Source organism: Pongo pygmaeus, chromosome 9 (assembly GCF_028885625.2).
Source record: "Pongo pygmaeus isolate AG05252 chromosome 9, NHGRI_mPonPyg2-v2.0_pri, whole genome shotgun sequence".
Lineage (NCBI taxonomy): Eukaryota > Metazoa > Chordata > Mammalia > Primates > Hominidae > Pongo > Pongo pygmaeus.
The window spans coordinates 67,452,100-67,479,437 of NC_072382.2; the positions used below are offsets into that span (position 1 = coordinate 67,452,100).

The 27,338-nt window shown below is 46.2% G+C and overlaps 1 protein-coding gene across 15 annotated transcripts in view; it reads left to right on the forward strand.

Annotated features, from left to right (window-relative positions):
- DENND2B (DENN domain containing 2B) overlaps positions 1 to 27,338 on the forward strand; it is a 210,858-nt gene that overhangs the window by 146,986 nt on the left and 36,534 nt on the right. For 14 of the 15 annotated variants that reach the window (XM_063671943.1, XM_063671942.1, XM_063671946.1 and 11 more), the window contains 2 exons: positions 6,469 to 6,573; positions 25,981 to 27,240. In XM_063671943.1, the coding sequence (XP_063528013.1) occupies positions 6,494 to 6,573; positions 25,981 to 27,240 (1,340 nt within the window). In that variant the 5' untranslated portion in view covers positions 6,469 to 6,493. The remainder of the gene's footprint in view (positions 1 to 6,468; positions 6,574 to 25,980; positions 27,241 to 27,338) is intronic. The other variant, XM_063671949.1, reaches the window with a different exon arrangement.

Sequence of the window (27,338 nt, forward strand, 5' to 3'; positions counted from 1 at the left end):
CTTTGACACTCACTGAGCAAGGTAACATAACTAGCGGTTGTCAGAGGCAGGGCTGGACTCAAGGCAGGTGTTTTTCCCACTGCCCCTTGGGGCCTGCGACTGTGCCTCTTTGTCTGGATGCAGTTTGTAGAAAAGTTTCAGAGGTACCTTATTCCATTCCTTTCTCTGGATTGTAACTCTTCAGATAGTTGTCTATAATTTGTCAGAGCTGTGTTTTTGAGGAACTTTGGATAGATGGTATATGCTAATTGAACAGTTTCCTTTTCTAAACATGCAGTTTCTGCCTAGACTTTGCCATTGAGGGCCTGGGAACTAGCAAAGAAGTCTCTCATCATGCTTGAGTCTCTGCTCCATTCCCATGGGCATTTCCTCTGCTTTAGGAGCATCTTCTCTCCCTGCAGTCTGACTAGCCAGGATATCAGGCTAAAAGCACAGATGAGGGCCTGGGGCTGCTTGTAGGAGGTGGGGAGAAATGGTGTAGCCCGGGAAGCCAGAATGCTGAGAGTCCTCAAGCCTGAGCTTCAGGTGTAAAGGATTAACCTGGCCTTCAGCTCCTCAAGTCCCAAATTATTCTCTGATCCTGATAGACCTGGCCCAGAGACAGCAGTTGGTGGGGAGGTTGGTGAGTAGGCATCTGTGTTTGTAACCTAGTGCGCTCTTGTGAGGTTCTCAGCGGTGCCGGCTCAAGATGCCTGAATTCCCAGGCCACTTCTGAGAGTGGCAGCTGCACTCTTGGAGAAATGTGACTAAGGGTCCCTGTCATGGGCCTGGAAGCAATTTTGTTCCGCTTCTTTCTTGGTTACATCTTCACAGGATTTTTCTTCTTAGCCACCCAGATGTCAGAGTCAACTACATTTCTCTTTCTTAGTAGGTTGGCTCTGTGTTCTCATATACAACTGCATGATAGCATTTCAGAGCAGTGAGTCTACCCTCCTAAAAGCAGAAATTCAGGGAAAGAAAGAATATGTTTTTCATCATGTTCTTTTAACATGTTTCAGTTTCTGGTCATGCCACAAATCTTTTACCTTTTCTCCAAGGGCCTGCCCTGGAACTGATAGAGCAGGTCAAGTGTTGTTTTCATGGATGGTGATAGTTATTGTGACCATTGCTACAGTTGAAAACTGATGCTTAGCAAGTTGATTCCTATAGCACTGTGCTTCCTGAGGACCCTGAAAACTGGCCTGAGAAAACGTCCGGAGGTTGCCTTTTCTCTCCCTTCTCTGTTGTACATATAGCAATATGATATGCCAAGCACTTTACTTGGCACTGGGCTGGTACAGGTAGAGAGTATCTCACTAGAGCCAGTATGCATAGATGCCCTGGGGGCAAGATTGACTTTATCATCACCATCACTAATGTTATGCTATTCATATAGACTTAAATTTATAGGGCCAAGCATGGTGGCTCATGCCTGTAATCTCAGCACTTTGGGAGGCTGAGGTGGGAGGATCACTTGAGACCAGCGGTTCGAGACCAGCCTGGGCAACATAAAGAAACCCCATCTCTACCAAAAAGAAAAAAGTTAGCTGGACCAACTCCATTTTATGAAGGGTAAAAGTGACGCTGAGAGTTGGTTTCCTTTTTCCAGAAGCATCTGCCGTATTCACCTTGGAGGGATGTTTCATTGCGTCACCATCAGCTAATCATCCCCTGCCTACTGGCTGCTTCCTCTCTTTCCAGTTACCATACCACTCCCTATCACCATCACTAAAACCACAACCCTGAGAGCTTATGTGAAGTTAAAATTAGAGCTAGTACATTTCATCTTGAGATTAGGAAAGAAGTATAAATGGTATCAAGAATTAGGACTTGACTTATTTTTATCATCAAAACCAATCACTTATTTGCACCAAGGTAATAAGTAAGATGGTCTCCAGGATTAAGGTCATCAGTGGCCATAAATAAATATGCTTAACTTTCACGTCCAGATATACTTCATTTTGGCCAATGTGATGGAGGATGCCAATCAGAGGGAGAGAACTACTGTTTGTGAACTGTTCAACTTCCGTGATGGTGGTGTTTGCCTAGGCTGAGGTGCACCTTGACATTGGAAATGTGCTTGAAGTGTCGTTTGTGTTGTCGCTCACACCCACTCTCCAAGGCACCTAAAAAGATTTATTTAGCTCTTAAGTTTTAACGTCTATATTGAGATGTAATTAACATGCTGTAAAATTCATTGATATAATGTAATGGTTTTTAATATATTCACAAGAGTTGTACAACCATTACCACTATCTAATTCTAGAACATTTTTGTCATCCCAAAAAGAAACCCCATACTCCTATCAGCCGTGTCCCATTCTGCCACCCTCAACCAGTGCTAGGCAGCTCCTAGTTTACTTTCTGTCTCTATAGGTTTGCCTGTTCTGGACATTTCACAAAAGTAGAATCAAGGTTTATTCATGTTGTAGAATGTATCAGTACTTTACTCCTTTTTATGTCTGAATAATATTCCATTGTGTTGATATATACCACATTTTGTTTATCATCAGTTGATGGACATTTGGGTTAGTTCCACTTTTTGGCTACTATGAGTAATTCTGTTATGAACATTTATGTACAAGTGATTGTGTGGACATATATTTTCATTTCTTCTGAACAGATACCTAGGAGTGGGTCATCCTGGTTTATTTGGTAACTCTGAGTATAACTTTTTGAGGAACTACCAAATTGTTTTCCAGAGTGGCTGTGCCATTTTACATTTCTACCAGCAAGGAATGAAAGTTCCAATTTCTCTACAATCTCACTAGCATTTGTTTTTATCTGTCTTTTTTTGTAATAGAAATCCTAGTGGATGTGAAGTAATATCTCATGTGGTTTTGATTTGTATTTCCCTAATGACTAATGATATTGAGCATTGTTTCATATGCTTATTGGCCAAGTTTATATCTTTGGAGAATTTCTGTTCCAAATCCTTTGTCTAATTTTTAATTGCGTTACTTTTTTATTATTGAGTTGAAAGAATTCTTTATATATTCTGGATACAAGTTTCTTAGCAGATACATGATTTGCAAAAAATTTCTCCCATTATTTAGGCTGTCTTTTCACTTTCTTGATGGTATTGCTTACAGCACAACAGTTCTTTACTTTGACATAATACAATTCATGTCCTTTTTCGTGTGTGTGTGTGTGTGTGTGCGTGTGTGTGTGCTTTTGGTGTTATGTCTAAGAAACCATTGTCTAATCCAATGTCATAAAGATTTACTTCTGTTTTCTTCCAGCTTTGCTTTTGTAATTGCAGCTCTTACATTTAGGGCCATACTACATTTTTTACTTTATTTTTAAATATGTTATGAGGTGGGGCCCTACTTTATTCTTTTGTATATGGATATCCAGTTTTCTCAGCAGTTTGTTGAAAAGACTCTTCTTTCCCCATGAATTGTCTTGGCATCCTTATTGAAAATCTGTTGACCATAAATGTAAGGGATTATTTCTGGACTCTGGATTCTGTTGTATTGATCTCTATTTCTGTTCTTATGTCAGTACTGCACTGTCTTGGTTAATTTTTAGTATTTTTTTTTAATTGGCAACTCAGAGTCTTCTAACTTTGTTCGTCTTTTTCAAGATTGTTTTGGCTGTCCTGTATCCTTTGCATTTCCATAAAATTTTAGGATCAGCTTGTCAATTTCTGAAAAGAAGCTAGCTGGGATTTTGATGGGTATTCTGTTGAGTCTGTAAATCAATTTAGGGAGAATTGCCATCTTAACAATATTAAATTTTCTGATCCATGAATATGGTATGTCTTTTCATTTTTTATGTCTTTAATTTCTTTCAATGATGTTTTATAATTTACAGTATACATGTCTTGCATTCCTTTTATTTCTAAGTGATTTATTATTTTTGCTGCTATTGTTAATAGAATTATTTTCTTAATTTCATTTTCAGATTGTTCATTGTTAGTATATAGAAATAAAATTAATTTTTTTTTCTGTTTGGAGGCAGAGTCTTGCTCTGTTACCCAGGCTGGAGTGCAGTGGTGCAATCTTGGCTTACTGCAACCTCTGCCTCCCAGGTTCAAGTTACTTTCATGCCTCAGCCTCCTGAGTAACTGGGATTACAGGCATGCACCACCACACTTGGCTAATTTTTGTATCTTTAGTAGAGATGAGGTTTTGCCATGTTGGCCAAGCTGGTCTTGAACTCCTGGGCTCAAGAGATCTGCCTGCCTTGGCTTCTCAAAGTGCTGGAATTACAAGTGTGAGCCACCACGCCTGGCCCAAAATTGATCTTTAATATTGATTTTGTATCCTGCACACTTACTTGAACTCACTCAGCAGTTTAATAGGTTTTTTAGTGGAATACTTAGGATTTTCTACATACAAAATCATGCCATTTGCAAATGGAGATAATTTTACTTCCTTCTTTCCAACCCAAATGTACCCTTAAATTTTAATCTTCATATTCCTTTTATTACTTGGTATAAAATAGTGTTCCTGAAAGGATAGTGCATTTACTATTGTGATATATTAGCTAAGAATATATGGTACATGAACAGACATTTTTTACTTTTAAATATTTAAATACCTTAATGTATATTACTTTTATTTTAATGGGTATTAGAAAAAATGATTAGCACTTCTAGTTCTCAATTTCATGATGTGTACTCAAATGTTACTTTATCGTAATGGTTTTCCCTGAACATCTTATTTAAAATAAGATACCCTCTTCACCACTCTCTTTCCCTCTACCTTGCTTAAGTTTTTTTTTCCTCTCTTTTTTTTTTTTTTTTTTTTTGAGACAGAATCTTGCCCTGTCACCCAGGCTGGAGTGCAGTGGTGCAATCTTGGCTCACTGCAACCTCCTCCTCCCAGGTTCAAGACATTCTCCTGCCTCAGCCTCCCAAGTAGCTGAGATTACAGCTGCCTGCCACCACACCTGGCTGATTTTTGTATTTTTAGTAGAGGAGGGGTTTCACCATGTTGCCCAGGCTCGTCTGAACTCCTGACCTCAAGTGAACTGCCTGCCTTGGCCTCCCAAAGTGCTGGGATTACAGGCGTGAGCCACCATGCCCGGCTCGACCTTGCTTAATTTTTTTTCATTCCACTTACCATCACCTTACATATTATACGCGAAGGTACACTTATTGTCACACACTTGATAATTCATGTGTGCTCATGGTCTGTTTTTCCCCACTGGGATGTAAGCTGCATGAGGTCAGAGACTTTGTATTACTCTTTGCTGGATCACATTTGCCTTGGACATGGGTGCTCAGTAAATATTTGTTGAATGAATAGTTTATTGTTTAGAATGAGGTTACTTTTTTCTTTTTAAGAAAAGGAAGTCAGTTTCAAGTATATTCAAGAAAAATACCGAATAAATAGTATATCAGGAGGTATGCAAATATGGCAAAAACCATGGACTGTATAGAATGATAGAAGTTTAAGGAAACTCTTAAGGAATGAGGAGAGATGAATGGAGATGGAGTTTCTTGGGCTTCTTTTTTTTCTTTTTGTTTATTTTGTTTTCTGTGAAATTGTGTCCGGAATTGGTGGGTTCTTGGTCTCACTGACTTAAAGAATGAAGCCGTGGACCCTCGCGGTGAGTGTTACAGTTCTTAAAGGCGGCGTGTCCGGAGTTTGTTCCTTCTGATGTTCGGATGTGTTCGGAGTTTTTTCCTTCTGGTGGATTCGTGGTCTCGCTGGTTCAGGAGTGAAGCTGCAGACCTTTGCAGTGAGTGTTATAGCTCATAAAGGCAGTGTGGACCCAAAGAGTGAGGAGCAGCAAGATTTATTGCAAAGAGCGAAAGAACAAAGCTTCCACACTGTGGAAGGGGACCTGAGCAGGTTGCCACTGCTGGCTTGGGCAGCCTGCTTTTATTTCCTTATCTGGCCCCACCCACATCCTGCTGATTGGTCCATTTTATGGAGAGTCGATTGGTCTGTTTTACAAAGAGCTGATTGGTCCGTTTTGACAGGGTGCTGATTGGTGCATTTACAAACCCTGAGCTAGACACAAAAGTTCTCCACCTCCCCACTAGATTAGCTAGATACAGAGTGTCGACTGATGTATTTACAAACCCAGAGCTAGACACAGAGTGCTGATTGGTGCATTTACAAACCTTGAGCTAGATACAGTGTACTGATTGGTGTATTTACAATCCCTTAGCTAGACATAAAGATTCTCCAAGTCCCCAGCAGATTAGCTAGATACAGAGTGCCGACTGGTGCATCCACAAACCCTGAGCTAGACACAGGGTGCTGATTGGTGTGTTCACAAACCTTGCGCTAGATACAGAGTGCTGATTGGTGCACTCACAATCAAATTAGCTCACACTCTTCCCTATTCCAGGCCAGGGGTTTCTTGGGGGCTCTTAAGCTGTAACACATGGAGTTAAACATTAAGTGGGAAAGCAGTTTCTACCACCTGCCACAGACACCCTCTTGGCACTTTTGGAGGTCATCTGGAAGATGTTGAAGGTGCTTTTGGCTGCCTATAGAAACTTGGCTTACCGGCATTGTCGTCTTTGCAGGGCTCTGGGTTTGCAGAGAGCCGAAATGACCATGACTGCCAACAAGAATTCCAGCATCACCCACGGAGCTGGAGGCACTAAGGCCCCTCGGGGGACTCTGAGCAGGTGGGTAAGGGAGCACTTGTGGGAGGTGGCATCAAGGGACCTAGGTCCTGGGTGGGATCCCTCCAAAATGTAAATAGTCATCATCTTGACTGACAGTCATCCAGGTGACTGGTCTAGGCCAGCTCATGCTGACCATTAGGCAGAAGATATTTTCTAGTTCTATAAGTTTCCATGTGACATAGCAAACAGTAACCCTAAAACAAGCTTTGCTTTGTGTCTAGCATTCCAAGGATGGGGCCAGCAAGAAGCAACTGATGTTCTTCTGGCTGTAACCTTTTCCCATGGTGGGGAGAGCTTGGGGCCTGTGCCTGAGCTAAGCTGCACTGTAGTGAGGGAGGCTGACCACATTGGGCTAAGGGTAGAGAGGCAGTTATGCATATTAGCACAAACTCCAAGCAGCAGCCTGGGCATTATAAGAGTTCAGAGAAACCGTGGATTTTGGAATCATGGATTTGGTTCAAATCCAGGTTCTAACCACTTACCAAATAGTGAGCTCTCAGAACGTTTCCCTGTGCCCTATAAAATCTTCATTATTTCATCTATAAAATAATAATAGTAGTTATCTTACAGAGTTTCTGTGAGGACTAAATGAGATAATATATGTCAGTGCTTAGCATTATGGCTGACATAAAGCTACTCAATAAATTCTAACCCCCTTTTGAGGATGAGATCAAAGCTTCCAGAACTCACAGATGCACAGATAGATGCACAGTACTCTCACCAGGGCTTCTCTGGTCTTGGCCAAGGCTGGACACTGATATCTTAAAAGAACCTTTAGTCTTTTTTATTGAAGCTGTGTACCTTTCATAGCCCTTTCTGCTGAATGTCAGGTGGAAAAATTTGGCTTTTGGGGCCTCTGCCTCTAAGATGGATAGCTATGAGAAGGATGCTCAGCTTTGGTTTGGACAGGACTAGTTCATTCCTGGATATCTGGCTGTGCAGTGCTAGGCTGAATCCAGTAGGGTCTGGTCAGAGTTGGTGGTAAACATTTGGTTCATTCAGAACTGGAGTCCAGATATAGTTGGTAGAATAGTGCACGGGATGTAGCCCCTGGGGAGTGACTGTCATGAAGGAGGCAGGGGTTCCCCACACCATACATACAGGACTTTGTCCCAATAGAAACAGTCTGGATGGACTATGCCAAACAGGGTTTGATGGACTCTGACTTGTTAAGTACGTAAGATCCTGGGACTTAGCCAAGCAAACTGACTATCCACTTGCAGCAGCAAGACTGATAGGAACACCCCCTGCCCAGGCAATCCCTCTCATTTAGACTGGCTTGGTGGCATACTGGCTTCCCTGTACTGAGTGAGGCTGGGAATGGCAAGGAACAGCTTCTTGGGCAAAGCAGGTGGAGAAACTGACCTCCTCCAGAATGTGTTGGTGTCCAAGGCGGAAACAAGTCAAGGTCTCAGAGTCTTCGTCTCCCATTAGCCTGCTCCTGGGAACCACGTTGCTGGGCTCTTGTCAGCCTAGTGGCATTCTTACCATGATTGAGCTGGCAGATGGGGCTGGAAACTAAGGTTCCAGTTTTTTAGAATATCACACTACTGTAGGAGTGAAACAAATATATGTGATTGTGTCATTTTATTCGTAATTTTAAAGAAATTGTATATTTAGGACCTGACATGGAGATTTACCATTCCCAGCAACCTCAATTCCTTTAAATATTATTTTTTTCCTTCTAATTTACACCATACAGGAATGGGGTAGAGGGGTGGGAGGGGCAGTATTTACATCAAGTTTCAAAGCAGACGCGAGACTGCTGACAGGTGCTCCAGTTTCTATTTGGAGTAAATGCCTACTTCTAAGTGTTTTCAGAAATTGCTCTTCCTTTTAGCTTCTCAGCATGCTTGCCATCATAACATGCTAGATGGTGTTTGTAAATATCTAAGCCTCAGATGTGCCTTTAAAAAGCACCTTTCCTGCCTCCCTTCTAAGTCTTCTCTTCCTTCCTACCACATTTCCGCTTCTCTCCTTCCTTCCCTCCCTCCCTTCTTTCCTGGGAGCCTGGCTTTTGATGTGAAGTTGCAGGCCTCTGTGGCTAGCGACACCCTTCTCTCAGAGACTACCCCTGGGGTATAGGTATTATTTAGACATTGTGATCTGGTGGTTTCTTTGGCTGCCTTCACCCCTGGCCACATCTGGGTGTGTTCTTTGGGCTAAGGCAGTAAATCACTGGTTCATTTAGGAAGGCATTGTCGGTGAACTCAGAGGATTCTCCTGGGTGCCAGGCTCTGTGCTGGGCACTGGGGGGCAAAGAGGGATGATCCATTCTCTTTCTCCAAGGTATTTACAACTTGGATTGATGATCTTGGCACCTGAATTTCTTAGTTTGACCTTTCAATAGGTGTTTGGTAGTAACCTGGGGCCCTTTTATCATTGCCAGCACATGAATCCAAGGAGGAGACTCCTCGGTGTGACCAGAGCTCTAGTTGGGGAGGGGAGGGTGTCGGGGCCTTGGAAAGCTGGGCCTTTGACACTTTGGCTACGTCGAGGACCTCCACATCATCCACATGAAGGCAGAGGAACCCAGTGGTTCTAAGAGGCATTTGTATCCAGCTTTGGGGGAAGAGGGAGGTCTGGTCAAGGAAAACTGGAGGGGGTGGGCAGATGGGACCCTGTGTAACTGTCAAGGTGTGTATTTGAAGGACTGTACCCTTAATTTGTGTAAGACTTCACCTGGTGCTACCACCAGGCCTGTCTGGGTTAAAGACCCTGGATACCAGTCCCTATGTTTTCACAGGTGTGTTGCTAATTTATTCCCTTCCTTTTCCTTTGCAGCTTAGTCTTGATTTGGCAGGAATGTGTAGGAGGAGGAAATCTAAGCCTTTCATGTGACCGCCTCAGTTTTGTTCTTTGCTGTGTCTTGGTCTCCTGGAGCAGGTTTCCTTGTCTTCGCTTTTGTTGATGAGGCCGAGAGAGCATACTGTTCATCCTTACCTGCCAGATACACGCTCCCCACAGGCTGCTCCCACTTCAGCTCACAAGATATGGCTGCATCCCACTCTGGGGGTCAGGGGTGGGATTCTCAAACCTCTTCTGAATTCTAGAGGTCAGCCTTTACTGTGTTGGTGTTGATGACCCGGGGTGGGACTGGAAGCAGGTTGGTAACTTGCAAAAAAGGAAGTATTATGTTTAGAGCTAATTCAGCTGTGTAGATAGGGTGACCTTTGCCACTTACTGCTCTCAGGAGATTTCACTTGTGCAGTAAAACCTGGCAGGCAGCAGGGGCTCTTCTCTGAAGACCTGCTGATTTCCTCCCCAGCTTCTTCACTATGAAACTCCAGCACCTGGGTCATTGCAACTTGGAAATAACAGACTATATCAGCCTTGAGTTTGAGAACTTTGCTTGTGGTGGGAGCTGAAAATCTGAGTGTCTGTGAGAATATAGAATTCTTGAGGGCAAGGACTTTGATGTCTTTCTGTGTGCCTAGAGCCTGGAACAATGCCTGGCACATAGAAGCCATTAGCTATTTGTTAATTAGTCAACTAGATAGATGGGAGAGCAGCCTCTTAAAGCATAGGCTGTTGTACTACTTGAGTCCTTATAGTACCTTCCTAATGGGTCATCTTAGCTTTGGACTCTGTTTTCATCTAGTCTGTAGTTTCTTAGAAAGGCAGAGCTGAAAGGGGGCTTTGTAGCTCATTCAGTCCAACCCATTTGATTTACAGATTGGGAAACTGAGGCACAGAAAAGAGGAGGTACTCCTTAAGGATACAAAACTAGTAGGAAGAGGTACTCAAGCCTGCCTCTCTTCATCCTTCCGTTATTTTATTATCCCAATATATTCCCTTCCTATGAGCACTCCTGGGATCTTCCTGCCCCCAAAGTACTGCTATCCATGATAAAGTCAAACTTAGCCTGGTTTGCAGGGCTTTTCATGATCTGGCCCTGGTCTTTCTTTCTGCCCTAATAGTTCACTGTTCTCTAATGCAAACCTTACATTTCTGCCAATCTGGATGCAATTATTCACTTCTCTCCCAGTGTTTTTCTTGACCACCCAACTAAGACAAATCCCTCCCTCCTCTGCATTCACTCAGAATCTTTGGTTCAAAACGGCCAAATGGCACTCATCATATAGTATCTCATAAAGTGGTTATTTGTGTGGGTCTTATTTCCTCTACTCAGCTGGAACTCTTTGAAGGCCTGATACATTCTCTGTTGGGATGTTGGAGTTGGAAGGGATCTTGAGATATATCTGGCTCAGTAACTTACATTACAAATGAGGAACCTGTAAGCCCACACAGCTAATCGGCAGTGGAGCCCTAATTTCAACTCATATTTGCAGGTTTTTATGCAGAGAGTGGCCTCAGTTTGTGATACAGTGAAATCCAGAGATGTCTTGAGGTTCCATGGCCAATGTAGGCACAGATTTGGACGCTGTGCCTTAGATCAGGGGGAAGCTAAGAGTTTAAAGACAAGAAAAATCTTCTGAGTAGCTGTGGGTAAAAGATAGTGCTGCAGGGCCTGTCCTGGCCATGGCAGGCCCCCCTCAGGAGGCCCTGTGGCCTCAGCCCCTGTTACTCGAGATGCTTCCTGGAATCCAACCATGATGCTGTCAGTACTGGTCTGGTTATTTATTGCTGCATAACAAATGATCCCAAACTTAGTGGCTTAGAATAATATTTGTTTTGCCCACCAATTGCAATTTGGGTAGGGCTCAGCAAGGAAAGCGTGTGTCTGTTCCTTGCAGCATCAGCTGGGGTAGCTTGAAAGTTATGGGTGACTCAATGGCTAGGGGCTGAAATCATCTGAAGGCTTACATGTGTGACAGTTGATGCTGGCGGTCAGCTGGGACTAAAGCTAGGGAACACCTGCACGTCACCTCCACACTTGGCAGCATGCCTTCATAGCATGATATCTGGGTTCCAAGAGTAAGAATCCCAAGAGAACAAGGCAAAAATGCATGGCATTTTAATGAGCTAGCCTCAAAAGTCAGATAGTTTATCTTCTATTGTACTGTATTGATTAAGACAGTAACAAAGGGCTGCCCAAGTTCAAGAGAAGGGAAGATAATTTCCACCACCTGCTGAGAGGAATATCAACATCTGTTTATAAGAAGGTATGTGGAATGGGATAGGTTGTGGTACCTACCTGTCTTTGGAAAATACAGTCTGCCCTCTGATAGCAACAATTCACATCTTTCCCAGATGCAAAATATACTCACTCTCTCCCCTAAAATCTGAGGTCTCCTCTTATTCATGGCATCAGCTTGAAGTCTATTACAATGGAATCCTGTCACCAAAATCAGGTCCAGATAGGGCCGGGTGTGGTGGCTCACGCCTCTAATCCCAGCGCTTGGGGAGGCTGAGGCAGGCAGATCGCTTGAGCCCAGGGGTTTGAGACCAGCCTGGGCAACATGGAAAAAACCCGTCTCTACAAAAAATACAAAAATTAGCTGGATGTGGTGGTGCACACCTGTAGTCCCAGCTACTCTGGAGATTGGGGTGGAAGGATCACTTGAGCCTGGGAATTCAAGACCAGCCTGGGCAACAACATAGTGAAAATATGTTGTTGCCCAGGTAGAGAAAATATCTCTACCAAAAATAAAAAAGTTGGCTGGGTGTGGTGGTGCATGCCTGTAGCCCCAGCTCCTCTAGAAGCTAAGGCGGGAGGATTCTTGAGCCTGGGAGATGGAGGTAGCAGTGAGCCAAGATTGTCCTGCACTTCAGCTTGGGCATAGACTGAGACCCTGTCTTAAAAAAAAAAAAATCAGGTCCGGATGTAGATGAGACCTTTGGGGCACAGGTTCATTCCTTGTGTGCAGCTCCTTAAGTACTGTTTCTCTTGCTGTGAAGACCTGTAACTTAAAGAGAATGTATATCTGCTACCCAAAATACACTGGTGGGACAGGCTTAGGGTAACCACTGAATATGCTTCTTTTCAAAAAGGGGAAAATAAGAGGTACCCAGCAGTCACTGGTTTGATGTATTTCTTATATTCAGTGGGACAGCTGTTGCCAATTCTTTGACTAGGTGTTGATTCATTTACCTTGTCTCTAGCTGCACCCTCTGGGCTTTTGGTTCTGCCCTCTGACTCATCTTTTCTTTTCCATAGAAGTAGCTCATTATTGCAGGTGAGTAGTTTCTCCATCTGCTTCATGCCCATAATATGTTAAGGGCCCAAAGTCTTTTCTTCATTTTGTACTGTCTCTGCTCTTTTAACTCCAAGCTGATACATTTCCTTTAAAAACTTCATGGGTTGGCCCGGCGCGGTGGCTGACGCCTGTAATCCCAGCACTTTGGGGGGCCGAGGCGGGTGGATCACCTGAGATCGGGAGTTCAAGACCAGCCTGACCAACATGGAGAAACCTCATCTCTACTAAAAATACAAAAATTAGCTGGGCGTGGTGGTGCACACCTGTAATCCCAGCTACTCGGGAGGCTGAGGCAGGAGAATCCCTTGAACCCAGGAGGCGGAGGTTGCAGTGAGCCGACATCATGCCATTGCACTCTACTCCAGCCTGGGCAACAAAAGCAAAACTATGTCCCCCCGCAAAAAAAAAAAAAAAACCTTCATGAGTTTCTTATGAATCATTTTATAATCCATTATAATAGCAAAAGGCACACATACAAATCACTTCAAGATAAGCCCCTTGGCCAGGTGCAGTAGTTCATACCTGTAATGCCAGCACTTTGGGAGGCTGAGGTGGGAGGATTGCTTGCACTCAGGAGTTCGATACCAGCCTGGGCGACATAGTGAGACCCCATCTCTACAAAAAAAAAAATTAATCAGGCATGGTAGTGCATACCTGTAGTCCCAGCTCCTCTGGAGGCTGAGGTGGGAGGATCGCTTGAGCCTGGGAGGTCGAGGCTGCAGTGAGCCATGATGGAGCCACTGCACTCCAGCCTGGGGGCCAGACTTTGTTTCAAAGAAAAAAAAAAAAAGAACAGATAAGCCCCTCTCTACTTCGATTTGGATTTCTTGTGAGATTGCTATGGGACAAAGGTTTTTAAGATTCTTAGGAGCCTTACTGTCTTCAGAGAGGATTTACAGGACCCACTCATAAGATTCTTAGGAGGCCTTTTGTCTGTCTGTCTGTTCTATGAGGCAACACTTTAAGTAATTTTTTAAAATTTTTATTTGTTTTTTTTTTTGAGACAGAGTCTCACTCTGTCACCCAGGCTGGAGTGCAGTAGCATGATCTCGGCTCACTGCAGCCTCTGCCAACCAGGTTCAAGTGATTCTCCTGCCTCAGCCTCCCAAGTAGCTGGGATTACAGGCATGAGCCACCACGCCCAGCTAATTTTTGCATTTTTAATAGAGACGGGGTTTTGCCATGTTGACCAGGCTGGTCTCAAACCTCAGGTGATCCACCCGCCTCAGGCTTACAAAGTGCTGGAATTACAGGCATGAGCCACCGCGCCTGGCCAGTCTTTGGGGTCTTAACAAAGGGTTTTTCAGTCTCACTGTAGATTTTTTTAAACAGATTTATTGAGGGACAATTAAAGTGCAATAAATTATATAATTTAAAGTATACAGTTTGAGTTTTCACACACACACTCACACACACACATACTCAATAAAACCATCACCACAATCTGGAAGCCATTTCTTTTTTTTTTTTTTTTTTTTTTTGAGACGGAGTTTTGCTCTTGTTGCCCCGGCTGGAGCGCAATGGCGCGATCTCATCTCACTGCAACCTCCGCCTCCCGGGTTCAAGCGATTCTCCTGCCTCAGCCTGCCAAGTAGCTGGGATTACAGCCATGCACCACCATTCCTGGCTAATTTTGTATTTTTAGTAGAGACGGGGTTTCTCCATGTTGGTCAGGCTGGTCTCAAACTCCTGACCTCAGGTGATCCGCCCATCTCAGCCTCCCAAAGTGCTGGGATTACAGGCATGAGCCACTGCGCCCGGCCACCACAATCTGGAAGCCATTTCTTAATTTGAGAATGTTTTCCTGCCTAGAGAGACTGGAAGTGAAAACCAGCAAGCCGTTTCTCATTTGTGATTCCTTAAAATTTTAACAACGAAACAGCTCCTTCTTAGTTTACCTCTTTTCTCTTTTTTGCTGTAGGCAGCTAGAGCAAGTCAGATGGCACCTTCAGCACTTTGCCTGCAGATCTCCTTAGCTAGTTCATCAGATTTATTAGCTATATTTCCTATTATCTACGTTACCACAGTTGACAAGCTTTTCAACACTGTAAGGGTTCCTTCTCCTCTAGCTTCTAATAGCATTTCCTTACTTTCCGTTAAGCCCCTACTGACAGCCCAAAAGTCACTGTTTTAAGATTTTGTTTCAATAGCACCTCTCTTGCAGGTGCCAAAATATATTCCAGACATCTAATTCCAACCACCCGCCTCAAAAAAAAAATTTAATGGCGTAAAACAACATGTTCTTATGCTCCCAGACTCCATGGATTAGGAATTCAGACAGAGCACTGCAGGGATGCCTTGCCCCTGCTCCATGATGTCTGCCTTGGCTAAAAAGACTTGAAGGCTGGCCGGGCACGGTGGCTCACGCTTGTAATCCCAGCACTTTGGGAGGCTGAGGCATAAGGGTCACTTGAGCCCAGGAGTTCAAGACCAGGCTGGGCAACATAGCAAGACCCTGTCTCTACAAAAACTAGTAATAATAATAAAATTAGCCGGCTGTGCTGGAATGCACCTGTGGTCCCAGCTACTCATGAGGCTGAGGCGGGACGCTCGCTTGAGCCCAAGAATTCGAGCCTTCAGTGAGCTGAGATCTTGCCACTGCACTCCAGCCTGGCAAGAGAGTGAGACACTGTCTCTCAAAAAAAAAAAAAAAAAAGTAAAAGACTTCAAGGCTTAGGGTGGCTCAGTAGCTAGGGGCTGGTATCACCTGGAGATGTCTTAACCCCACGTCTGGGGGATTCTAGCTGCTGCTGGGACTTTACCTGGGACTGGCAGCCAGAACACCTACACGTACCCTCTCTACATGGCCTGGGCTTGCTCCTAGCATGGGAGATAGGAATTAGGAGCTGCTGATATTTTTAGGCCTGGGCCTGAAAAGTAGCACCACATCACTTGTATTGTATGCTATCAGTCAAGCAGTAACAGAGCCCAGATTTAAGAGGAGGGGTTATTTTGACTGGAGGCATGCCAAAGAATTTGGGGACCACGTTTTAAAACCACCACAGGTGCCATTGGCATGGTTTCCTGGAATCGGATTTGCCTCCCTCTTAGCTTTGTCTAATGCCTGGCTCTGCTTTATACAGCAGCCCAGTCTTTACTGGACTGCACTGGGGATGTTCCTGTCAGGGATCAGTAACGTCAGAGAGGGCTTCTGCAGTGTCAGTATTCTCTCTCTGTTCACTTGCCACTACTACTTAGAGAGTTCATCATTCCCTCCCAGAGAAGAGCTCAGTGGTCCACTTGGTGCTTCCTTAGAAATCAGCTTGGGGGCAGACAGGTGTGGCTTCCGTAGATTCTTAGATGTGCTTTCTGGAATTGAAAAGGCGACTCAATTTATGCTGTGACTCTCACTACCTTTCACTTAACCCTGACAAGCTGTAGGGACCTGGAAAATCTCTATAGATGGTGGCCTAGATATAGCCCCAGTTGGGGGCTGAGGCTGCCCTGGACCCTGTTGAGGGCTCACAACTGTTTGAGATGCTTGCTTTGGGAGCAAGAAAGCCAAGTTGTGAGTATCACCCTGTCTTTTGGCTTTTTCTCAGGACTTTTCTGGAATGGGATGTCTATGTCTTGTTATTGGGCAAGTTTCTGCTCTAGGCTGGGGAACAAACTCTTGGACTTGCTGACTCAGGCACTCTTCCTCCTTTTTCTCCTCCATGCTCAGAGTATGGCTTTAGGGTAGCACAGTGAGAATGCCATCCCCAGAATTGGGGCAGTCACTGAGTGGCAGGAGGATGGTGATGCCGCCAAGCCAACAGGGCCCTTAGTTGAGAAGCCCGAGAATGCTGAATGGCCGGCCACCTTCCAGGCAGTTTCATTTGAAGCAGGCTAGACATTGCTTAGTAGGGATGGAAGCATTTTGGACACTGAGCCCTGTATAACCTTCACCTGCAGACAGGCTCACTTCATGGCACTCATAACACATCCTGGTACCTCTCAGGCTATTTCCAGGACTACTAGGACTTTTTCCCAACTAGCTCCAGCTTAGTCCCTTCTTGTTACTAACACTTGTAGTAGCCCTATGACCAGAAAAAGCAGAGCAACTTGGAGCATGCCAGGTTCATCAAGGACTAAAGACAGCCTTCCCTCCAAAAAAGTTCCTCGGGGCACCTGACAATATATGGGGCATTCCTTAGCACAAATACTTCTTGTGTTACCGAAGAGGGGCCTGTGTCACTAGCCCAGGGATTGGGGCGTGTTCCTATGAGACAGTACCAGAGGGAATATTATGCACTTTAACTCTCACTTTCTGTCTGTGTGCATGTGCACATGTACACATGATGCTTTTTCTTTTCTTGTTTCTTTTTTTTTTTTTTTTTTAATTTTTGAGATAGGATCTCACTTTGTTGCCCAGGCTAGAGTGCAGTGGTATAACCATGGCTCACTGCAGCCTTGACCTCCTGGGCTCAAGGATCCTCCTGCCTCAGCCTCTTGAGTAGCTGGGACCACGGGGGCATGCCATCACACCCAGCTAATTTTTAAATATTTTTTTTTGTAGAGATGGAGTTTTACTATGTTGGCTAGGCTGGTCTCCAACTCCTGGGCTCAAGTGATCTTCCCACTTTGGCCTCTCAAAGTGTTGGAATTAGAGGCATGAGCCACCATGTCTGGCCCACAGTACTTTTTCTTTAAATTTATTTCTCTTTCCATACCTTAGCTCATATTCTTTCCATCCTAATTATGTGTCTTACGTATTTGTGTGTGTGTGTGCATTTATGGTGCTCTGTTTCTTTTAAATGTCCTTTGCATTCTCCCCTGCTTTCTTTTATCTGTTCATCTTACTTCATCTCTCCTTAAAATGTTGGTTTTGGCCAGTTGCATGCTGCAGTGTTGGCATCCATGCCTGTGTTGAGCGGCAGAACTGGCTGCCTGCTGACAAGGCCACGGCACAAGTGCCCAGTTCTACAGTGTCTGCCTCCCAGGGGCATACTCTGGGATTGTAGAATAACAGAGAGATGATAAGAGCAGTCTTGGGTGTCTGATGGCTGCTTTGTATTTACTTTTAAAAATTATTTATTTTACCTTTATGGAATGATTTATAGTGTTCAAACACTGTTAGAGATTTGCATCATCTTAGCCACACAGCTGGTGTGTGAGGACACTCAGAGTAAGTGTTGTCTGTGTTTATAGTTAAAGAACCTGAGGCACAGAGAACTTAGAGGGCTTGCCCATGAGCACACCCAGAAAGTGATGGGACCAGGACCCAGCCAGTGTGTAGCTTTCATGCCTAGTGGGAGAGGGCTTCAGGGGCTGACGGCGATACTGGGCTGCACCGAGTGCTTCGTGTACCTTTCTCTGTTGTTCTTCAGCTCATAACCACAAAGAGAAAGAAAGGGGAAGTCTGCAGACAATGTCGTGAGCAGGCATACAAGAGGCCTGGGTTTTTAACTATTTACATTTTCATTCATTTAGTCATTCAACACAAATAATAATTCCTTTTAAGTTCTAGGCACTTTGCAGGGGATATCAAGATTAACAAGATACTGTTACCACCTTCAGGTGGGCTCACTCATAGTCTAGTAAGAGAGAGGAAAGAGTCTGGTGCAATGCAGTGTTAATACATGCCATCACAGACATTTCCCCACTGGAGGCCTCTGCATAGGCCATCTCTACCTGAAAGGGGGTAGGGTGTGAAAAAGCTAAGAGTTTGATGTGCCTAAGGGTGGGATACAGGATTGATAGGGAGGGAAAACAATGTGGGATGATGAAGGGGAAAATAGGCAGGGACCAGCTCATGGGGGCCTCGTCAACAATGCCAGTGAATTTGCATTTTATTCTGTAGATATGAGGAGTTTCAAGCATGATCAGCTTTTCATTTTGGGAAAATGTCAGAAGATGAGAGGATGGACCAAAACTGATTTAAGACTGAAGGCAGAAAGAGGACTTAAGAGACCAAAGAAGTAGCAGTAGCAGTAGGGATGGGGAGGAGGGGGACACACCTGAGAGATGTTAGGAAGTAGAATTGATAGGACATAGTCATCAAGTAGATCAATGTGTTTGGGGAGAGGGCTGGATCCAGATGCTTGAAGCAGGAGGGGAACAAACTCTGACCTTTTCTCCCCTCTCTGGAATGAGTTTCTCTAGACCGTTAAGTGTAGCTAGAGAAGTCCAAGCGCTGGGACGTTCCAGTGTTTTGGGGTCTGGACGAGGAAGAAGAACTAGCCAAGGAGACCTACTGAGAAGAGCATTTAGTGAGAAAAGAAGAAAACCATGAAGAGTGATGTCCTGAGACACGCAAGAAACAGGGAGTGATCAACTGAAGCATAAAGCAGCATGGGGACGAGACTGTGAGAGCAGATGTCCAGCTCAGGCACATGGGAAAGTGGGTGCTAGTGTAAGGCCAGCCCTTTTAGATGGGCATTGGGTCCCCACCTCTTCGTTGCCTACTCAAGGATGTTATTCCTGCATTTGTGCCCTCTGTGTCTGCATTGACAACCTTTCCCTCTCTACCGGATCATTCCAATTACAGTCACAAGGTTGGCATGGTGGTTCATGCCTGCAATCCCAGCACTTTGGGAGGCCAAGGCAGGAAGATCACTGGAGGCCAGGACTTCAAGACCTATCTGGGCAACATAGTGAGAGCCCCATCTGTGGAAAAAAAAAAATTAGCTGGACCTGGTGGCATGAGCCTGTAGTCCCAGCTATTCATGAGGCTAAGATGGGAAGATGGCTTGAGCCCAGGATTTTTGGGTTACAGTGAGCTATGTACTCCAGCCTGAGTGACAGAGCAAGACCCTGTGAGAGAGAGGAAGGAGAGGAAGGAGAGGAAGGAGAGGAAGGAGAGGAAGAGAAGAAAGAATGAAAGAAAGAAAGGAAATGAGGGAGGGAGGAAAGGAAGGAGAGAGAGAAAGAGAGAGAGACAAAGAAAAAGAGAGAGAAAGATGCTTCCATTATGCCATATTCTTCTCCAGCTACCATCCCATTTCTTTGTTCCTTTTTTAGGAAAACTCTAAAAGAGTTGTCTGAACTCTGTCTCCACTGCTTCTCCTCCCTTTTCTTGAATTTTTCCAGTCATGCTTCCCTTCCTACCTCTCTACCAAAACCTCTCTTCGTCAGGTCACAGTGACCTCCATGTTTTAAATCATTTCTCAGTCCTTCTCTTACTTAGTTGTTGGCAGGTTTGACTCAGTTGATCACTCCCTATTTCTTGAGTGTCTCAGGACATCACTCTTCATGGTTTTCTTCTTTTCTCGCTAAATGCTCTTCTCAATCGGTCTCCTTGGCTAGTTCTTCCTTGTCCAGACCCCGAAACACTGTAACGTCCCAGCACTTGGACTTCTTTAGCTACACTTACGCTCTAGAGGATTTCATTTGGCCACATGGTTTTAAATATTTCTGTATACCACTAATGACTCCCATATTGAAATTTATAACCCAGACTCTATTCTACCAGTGCTCAGGCCAAATATCCTGATGCTGTCCTAGACTTCCCTTTTGTGTCTCTCACTGCTTATCCAACCCATCAGCAAATCGCATTGGCCCAGCCCTCAAAGTAGATCCGTCTCTACCACTACCCTTCTGATCCAAGTCATCATAATAATCGCTTGTCTGGATTGCCGCAGTGGCCTTCTAAATAGTCTCCTTGTTGCCACCTTTGTACCCCTGCCTGTCGTCCTCTGATGTGAAGTCAGATTCTGTCACTGTCCTGCTCACACTCATTCAAGAGCTTCCTTCTCTTGAGAGTGTAAGCCCAAGTCTTATCAGTGGCCTAAGCCCAAGTCTTATCAGAGGCCCGTGGGGCCTTCGATGATGTGGCTTATGGTGTCTCTCAGGCTCATCTCCAGCCCACACTGCGTTGTTTCCCTCCACTCTGGCCACACTGGCCTCCTTGTTGCCCCTGGAATACAGTAGGCATGTGGTTATCTTTGCCCTACTGCACTTTCTGTCTGGAACATTCCTCCCCTGGATAGACACATTGCTCACTTCCTTCGGGTTGTGTTCATGTGTCCCCTGGCAAGAGGGGCTTCCCTGACCTCCTTATATAAAACAACAACTCATCCCCACTGCTCATCTCTGATCCCTTTCCCCTTTTTATTCTTCTTTATTGGCCCCCAAACCATCTCACAGAGTTGATTTATTATCTGCTCACTCTAAACAAATAAGACAACTTGATGTGCCTCTACCAGAATGTAACCTATAGAAAAAGAGACTTTGTCTTTTTTTAGTCTCTGCTGATCCTTTTTTTTTCTTTTGAGACAAGGTCTCACTCTGTTGCCCAGGCTGGAGTGCAGTGGTATGATCGTGGCTTGCTGCAGCCTTGACCTCCCAGGCTCTAGCAGTCCTCCCACCTCAGCCTAAAATAGTGCCTGGAATAGACTTGGTGTTCAATATATCTGGTTGAATGGATGGAGAGCCAAAATGTATCTCCGGCCTGGTGGGGTTGCACACTGTGGTCTTGGTGATAGGTGGCTTCCTTTGTTCAGATGCAGAGAAGGCTAGCAAGGAGCTGGCCTAGGAACCAGGAAGAAGTGAAGCTAGAGATTTCAGTGGCTTTGCTCCCATGGTGGCATCCGAAGGCAGGCCCTGCCCTTCTCTTGGCCGTGGTCTCCTCTTGTCCAACAGGGGAGAATGATCTTACTTTCCCTCCCAGTCTCAGTTTGAGGAACTAGGAAACAACTAGACAGAGAGGAACTGAAGCCCAGGAATGAGCACTCTCTCCCGTCTATGCCAGGGGATGCCACCTGCTGTGCAAACTCTTTGTCACGAGGATCTAGGCATCCTGACACCTGGCTCCCATTGTGTCCCTCCTGAAGCCTCCCTAGTGTTCCCTCTCTAGGTGAGACTCTCCTGACCCTCCTTCAACCTGGGAGCAAAGACTGATGGAAGCTGATTCTTAGGGTGGCTGAACTAGCTCCACTTTCAGGGAGTGCCCGCATAAGAGCATCAGAGCCTGTAGTAGTGAGAGAGAGATCCAATCCAGACATCATGGAAGCTAAGCTGGCCTGTGGGGAAGTGGGGAAGGAAGGCCAGGGCGGTGGCTCTGCACTGGGATGAGATGGGCCAATGATACGCAGGCGTGGCCTTTCCCACCTGCATCTTTTTACTACTGCCGTGGAGCAAATCACCCCAAAACTTAGTGGCTTAACACAGTTGATTGTTTCTCACATTTCTATGGGTTTTCTGGTGGTTCCTCCGCTGGTTTCCCCTGGGCGCACTCATGTAGCTGTGTCCGGCTGGGTCTGGGTCCAAGGTGGCCTCATTCATGAGTCAGGCAGTTGTAGGCTGGCTATTGACAGAGGTGCCTTGGTCACATTCCATGGGACCTCTCGTCCTCTAAAAGACTAGACTGGCTTCCTTATGTGACGGTGTCAGGGCAGCATTCCAGGTGGGTAAAGGGAGAAACTACAAGGCCTCTTGAGGCCTCAAGTTTAGAATTTGAACAATTTCAATTTCTATCACCACATTGTATTATACTCAAAGCAAATCACCAAGATCAACCAAGATTCAAGTGACAGAGCAATAGACTCCACCTTTCCATAGCCTGAGCTGCCGAGAATTCATGGTCATATTTGATATACTCCCCGCCCCCCCACCCCCCTGCCCCGACAACGTTCAGGATCCATTGACAGTGGAAAACTGACCAAATTTCCCAGGTGATTACTCTGAAGAGTCAGCCCCTTGTGAATATTAGTAATTATCAAGCTAAGGTGGAACATTGTGTGTTAGGCCCCAAGCTCACAGGGATTCTCTGAGATATGTGATCTTTTTTTTGAGACTCTTGTTTTCACTCTTGTTGCCCAGGCTGGAGTGCAGTGGCATGATCTCGGCTCACTGCAACCTCCGCCTCCTGGGTTCAAGCGATTCTCCTGCCTCAGCCTCCCGAGTCACTGGGATTACAGGTGCCTGCCACCACACCCAGCTAATTTTTGTTATTTTTAGTAGAGACGGGGTTTCGCCATGTTGGCCAGGCTGGTCTTGAACTCCTGACCTCAGGTGATCCACCTGTCTCAGCCTCCCAAAGTGCCGGGATTACAGGCGTGAGCCACTGCACCTGGCCGAGATATGTGATCTTTCAACACCCATTTTATAGTTAAGGAAACTGAGGCTTAGGGAGAGAAGATTACTTGCTCAAAGTCATGAAGCTTATAAGTGGCTACACTGAAACTTGAACCCCAAGGCTGTGATGTTCTTACCCTCTGTTGAGACTGACTGGCTAGCCATAACCTGATAAAAAACAAACAAACAAACAGAAAACAGTACTAATGATAATGAGCATTTCACATCCATGGTCTCATTGGCTCAATATGACAACCCTGTGATGTAAAATGTGGAACAGTTTTGAAGAAACGAAACTGGATGTTCAGAGTGTGAGTCCATTTGCTACTAACAGGTAGAATCAGAAACATGCAGACAGATAACAGAGAATTCTACCCTCAAGTAAGAATGTCACCACAGGAGGGCAGAGCCTTATCTTTATTGTTTACCAGACCTTGGAGTGAGTGACTGGTGCCTCCTCTGTGATACGGGGCTTCAAGTCAGCACAGGCAGGCTCCTCTGTGGTACAGTGCACTGGGCCTGGCCTGTGGTGGGGAGGCTGGGGCAAGGGTAGCACGTGAAGCCGTGGGTCCCAGGTCAGCAGTGACACCAAAGACAGGACCTTCAGAGGAAAGGGCCAGTCTACTCTCTATTTTATGCTGCACGAGAGGGGAGAAATGAAACCTTAGTTCAAGCAGGGCAGGCATTGAGAGAAAGTTCTTAACCTGTGAGGATTTATTCGTGCTGGAGCCACTAAGGGAAGTTATAGAATCATTCTTTCTGAAAGCATGCTGGGATCAGATGGACCAGAGGCCCTGAATCATTTTCCTATCCCAAGGAGCCATGCCCCACACTACCATAAGTAACAGTGGTTACATGGACTGGTGAATTCTCTCCTGGGCCGCTGGGGAGACACAGCCCTAGGGAACCACATATCAAGGTGCCTGAGCGGGTGAGGCATGTATAGTTTAAAAAGGCTTCCCAAGAGATTGTGAGTCTCATTAGGTGCCTGCCATCTCCCAGTAGAATATAAGCTTCATGAGAACATGAATTTATGTCTGCTTTGTTTATTCTTGTATCTAGCACCTAGAACAGGCCTAGCACAGAGTAGGTGCTCACTAAGTATTTGTCAAATGAATAAACAAATGAAATTGTCCTCTGTCAAATGCATCTTCAGTTGAGAACTAAAACAGTCCTTTGTGTAGCACAGACACTCATTCACTTAGGGGCTAGACTGATGACCTTTTGTATTTATGGTTCTATAAAATAAGAGAGACCTAAGGCCTCCATGAGCTGTGAGGAAGTTGGGATCTCCCCCCGCCTCAAGCCTGGTGACTTGCCCTGCCACTCCCTACCCCAGGGAGTGCTGAGGCTTACTCTGTTCACACCTCCTCACTGAGCAGAGCCTCTTTGGTCATTGGCTTGGCTGGGCACTGAATTTCTCTCATCTGTGCCCATATACACATGGGATGGCTCTTGTTTGACTTGCCCTTTGAAAAACAACTTAAGCATGTTGAGGTTTCCTGTTGATTGGGGGCAGCCAGAGGCCTGTGACCCAGCAGGGAATTGTCAGCCAATCCCTGACTCACCCAAACTCCAGTTTTCTGTGTGTGAGCAAGCAGTGACAGCAGCCTGGCTTAGGGGCAGCTGGCTGCCTTCCTGTGGATAGCATGGCATTCCGGAGCCTGAGAGGCTGGGCAGCCAGAGCTGAGGGCCACGGCCTTAGGGTCAGGTAGGCCTTGTGCTGTGCAGTGTTGGCAAATCCTGCTGTTTTTGAACTGAAATTGTTTGGAAAGAATTCTGAAAGTTGACAGTGGTTACTCTAGTGGACAACTAGAAAAGTGTGCCCAAGAGGAAGTATGCTCATGGTTCTCTTCAATAAGCTCACCTTTCCCTTCCTTTTGCTCTTCATCATTCACCGAGCACCTTCCAGACACTATCTGTTTGTCCCTGGGCCTAGAAGAAACCATGGTCTAGTAGGGAAGACCAAGAAGTCCCTTGATACTTACAAGTGCTGTGGCAGGGGTGTGCGAAGTGCTGTGGGGATTTCTCTTGAGCTGCCTCAGGGACCTGGCAGTTCAGGAAGTGGCAGAGGCACTGCTTCCTCTTCAGAGAGGCAGCCCAGTGTAGTGGAAGTTCATGTCCTGGTTTCACTTACCAGCTGAGTGACCTCGGATGAGATATTAAACCTTTCTGTGCCTTAGTGTTTTTTATTTGTAAAATGAAGATAATAAACATGATAACCTCATAGAATTTTCAGGAAGATTAAATGAGTTAACATATGTAAAAACATTTATTCAGAATTGTTCCTTGTATTTGCCAAGATCTGCATATAGATTTGGAGCTGGGACATGGTAGATGCCAATTATTGGATGTGATGCCACTGCTGGAGGGTGGAGCTGCCTAAGGAGTTGGCCTCACCACCCCATTGGCTTCCTCAATGACAGAGTGGAAAAGATTCTTTCCTGAGGAGCGCTTCTCACCTTCCTGAGGCCCTCAGGGATTCTAATTCTGGTCAGAACCCAACATGAAAAAGCGAGATGTTATGTCTAGTAGCAGAAGTCCCAGGGGAGACAGAGGCTTGTTAAGGGAAAAGATCAAAGGGTTTGAGTGTATTTGGGGGCTACTTCAGGGAGTGGTGTTCAAGAACCACCTTGCACCAGTTCACAAGAGCTGATTAGTGGCATCTCTTCTCAACTCCACAGCCAGTGACGTCATATTGGTAGCTCAGCCATAGTTGGAATATTTATAATACCAAAATTGGCAAGTGCTACCAATCTGCTGTTGCCCCTAGAGAGCTGGTTGTTCAGACTTGTTTGGTTTTGGGTTTTTTGGTCCCTTTTTCCCTCTTTTTGCCGTACACAGAGTCTCACTATGTTGCCCAGGCTGGTCTTGAACTGCTGTGCTCAAGCGATCCTCTTGCCTCTGCCTCTCTAAGTGCTGGGATTACAGGCATGAGCCACCGCACCTTCTGAGAACTGGTTGTTAAGCATGTGGCAGCACACCACTGGGCTGTCTGTCCTCTTACTGGCAGATGTAGACTCTTGGGATGCTCTTGCTTGGCACAGAACAGGTGTCTGTTTCAGACATTACTCAGGGTGCCTGGGGATGGTTTGGGCAGAGAGGCCTGTTGAGTTTGGCCTGCTGTGATTAAGGAGCTATTGCTCTCCTTGAAGACAGCCTTCAAGGTATATTACTTGAATAGAGTACTCTTTGAGAGTCCTCCAGGAAAAAGATGCTGAGTTCTGTAAGAATAAAACAGGATGCCACTGGTTGGTCAGCCACTCACTGCCATTTTCTTTTCTTTTCCTTTGTTTTGTTTTGCCCCTAGGTCTCAGTCAGTCTCTCCACCTCCAGTTCTCTCCCCACCAAGGAGTCCCATCTACCCGCTCAGTGATAGTGAAACCTCAGCCTGCAGGTACCCCAGCCACTCCAGCTCCCGGGTGCTCCTCAAGGACCGGCACCCCCCAGCTCCTTCACCCCAGAATCCTCAAGATCCCTCCCCAGATACTTCCCCGCCCACCTGGCCCTTCAAGACCACCAGCTTCGGTTATTTGGACAGAAGCCCTTCGGCGTGCAAGAGAGAAGCCCAGAAGGAGAATGTCCAAGGCGCAGCCCAGGATGTAGCAGGGGTAGCTGCCTGCCTCCCCCTTGCCCAGAGCACGCCATTCCCGGGGCCAGCAGCTGGCCCCCGGGGCGTCTTGCTGACCCGTACCGGTACCCGCGCCCACAGCCTGGGCATCCGGGAGAAGATCTCAGCATGGGAAGGTCGCCGAGAGGTGTCGCCCAGGATGAGCATGTGTGGAGAGAAGCGGGAGGGCTCTGGGAGCGAGTGGGCGGCCAGTGAGGGCTGTCCCAGCCTGGGCTGTCCCAGCGTGGTGCCGTCCCCCTGCAGCTCAGAAAAGACCTTTGATTTCAAGGGCCTCCGGAGGATGAGCAGGACCTTCTCCGAGTGTTCCTACCCAGAGACTGAGGAGGAGGGAGAGGCGCTCCCTGTCCGGGACTCTTTCTACCGGCTGGAGAAACGGCTGGGCCGGAGTGAGCCCAGCGCCTTCCTCAGGGGGCATGGCAGCAGGAAGGAGAGCTCAGCAGTGCTGAGCCGGATCCAGAAAATTGAACAGGCCCTGAAGGAGCAGCCAGGCCGGGGGCTCCCCCAGCTCCCCAGCAGCTGCTACAGCGTGGACCGGGGGAAAAGGAAGACTGGAACCTTGGGCTCCTTGGAGGAGCCGGCAGGGGGCGCGAGTGTGAGCGCTGGCAACCGGGCAGTCGGAGTGGCTGGTGTTGGTGGGGAGGCGGGCCCACCCCCAGAGAGGGAAGGGAGTGGTTCCACTAAGCCCGGGACCCCTGGAAATAGCCCTAGCTCCCAGCGGCTGCCATCGAAGAGTTCCCCCGATCCCGCTGTGAACCCTGTCCCCAAACCCAAGCGCACCTTTGAATACGAGGCTGACAAGAACCCCAAGAGTAAGCCCAGCAATGGTCTACCTCCTTCACCCACACCTGCTGCTCCACCCCCCTTGCCCTCCACCCCAGCCCCGCCAGTCACCCGGAGACCCAAGAAGGACATGCGTGGTCACCGCAAGTCCCAGAGCAGGTAATGCATACCCCTCCGGTGTGTTGTAGCTGAATACCGTGGCTTTCTTTTAAATGGACAATGCAAACACAGATTGTAGGATGGGTCGCAGTCAGTAG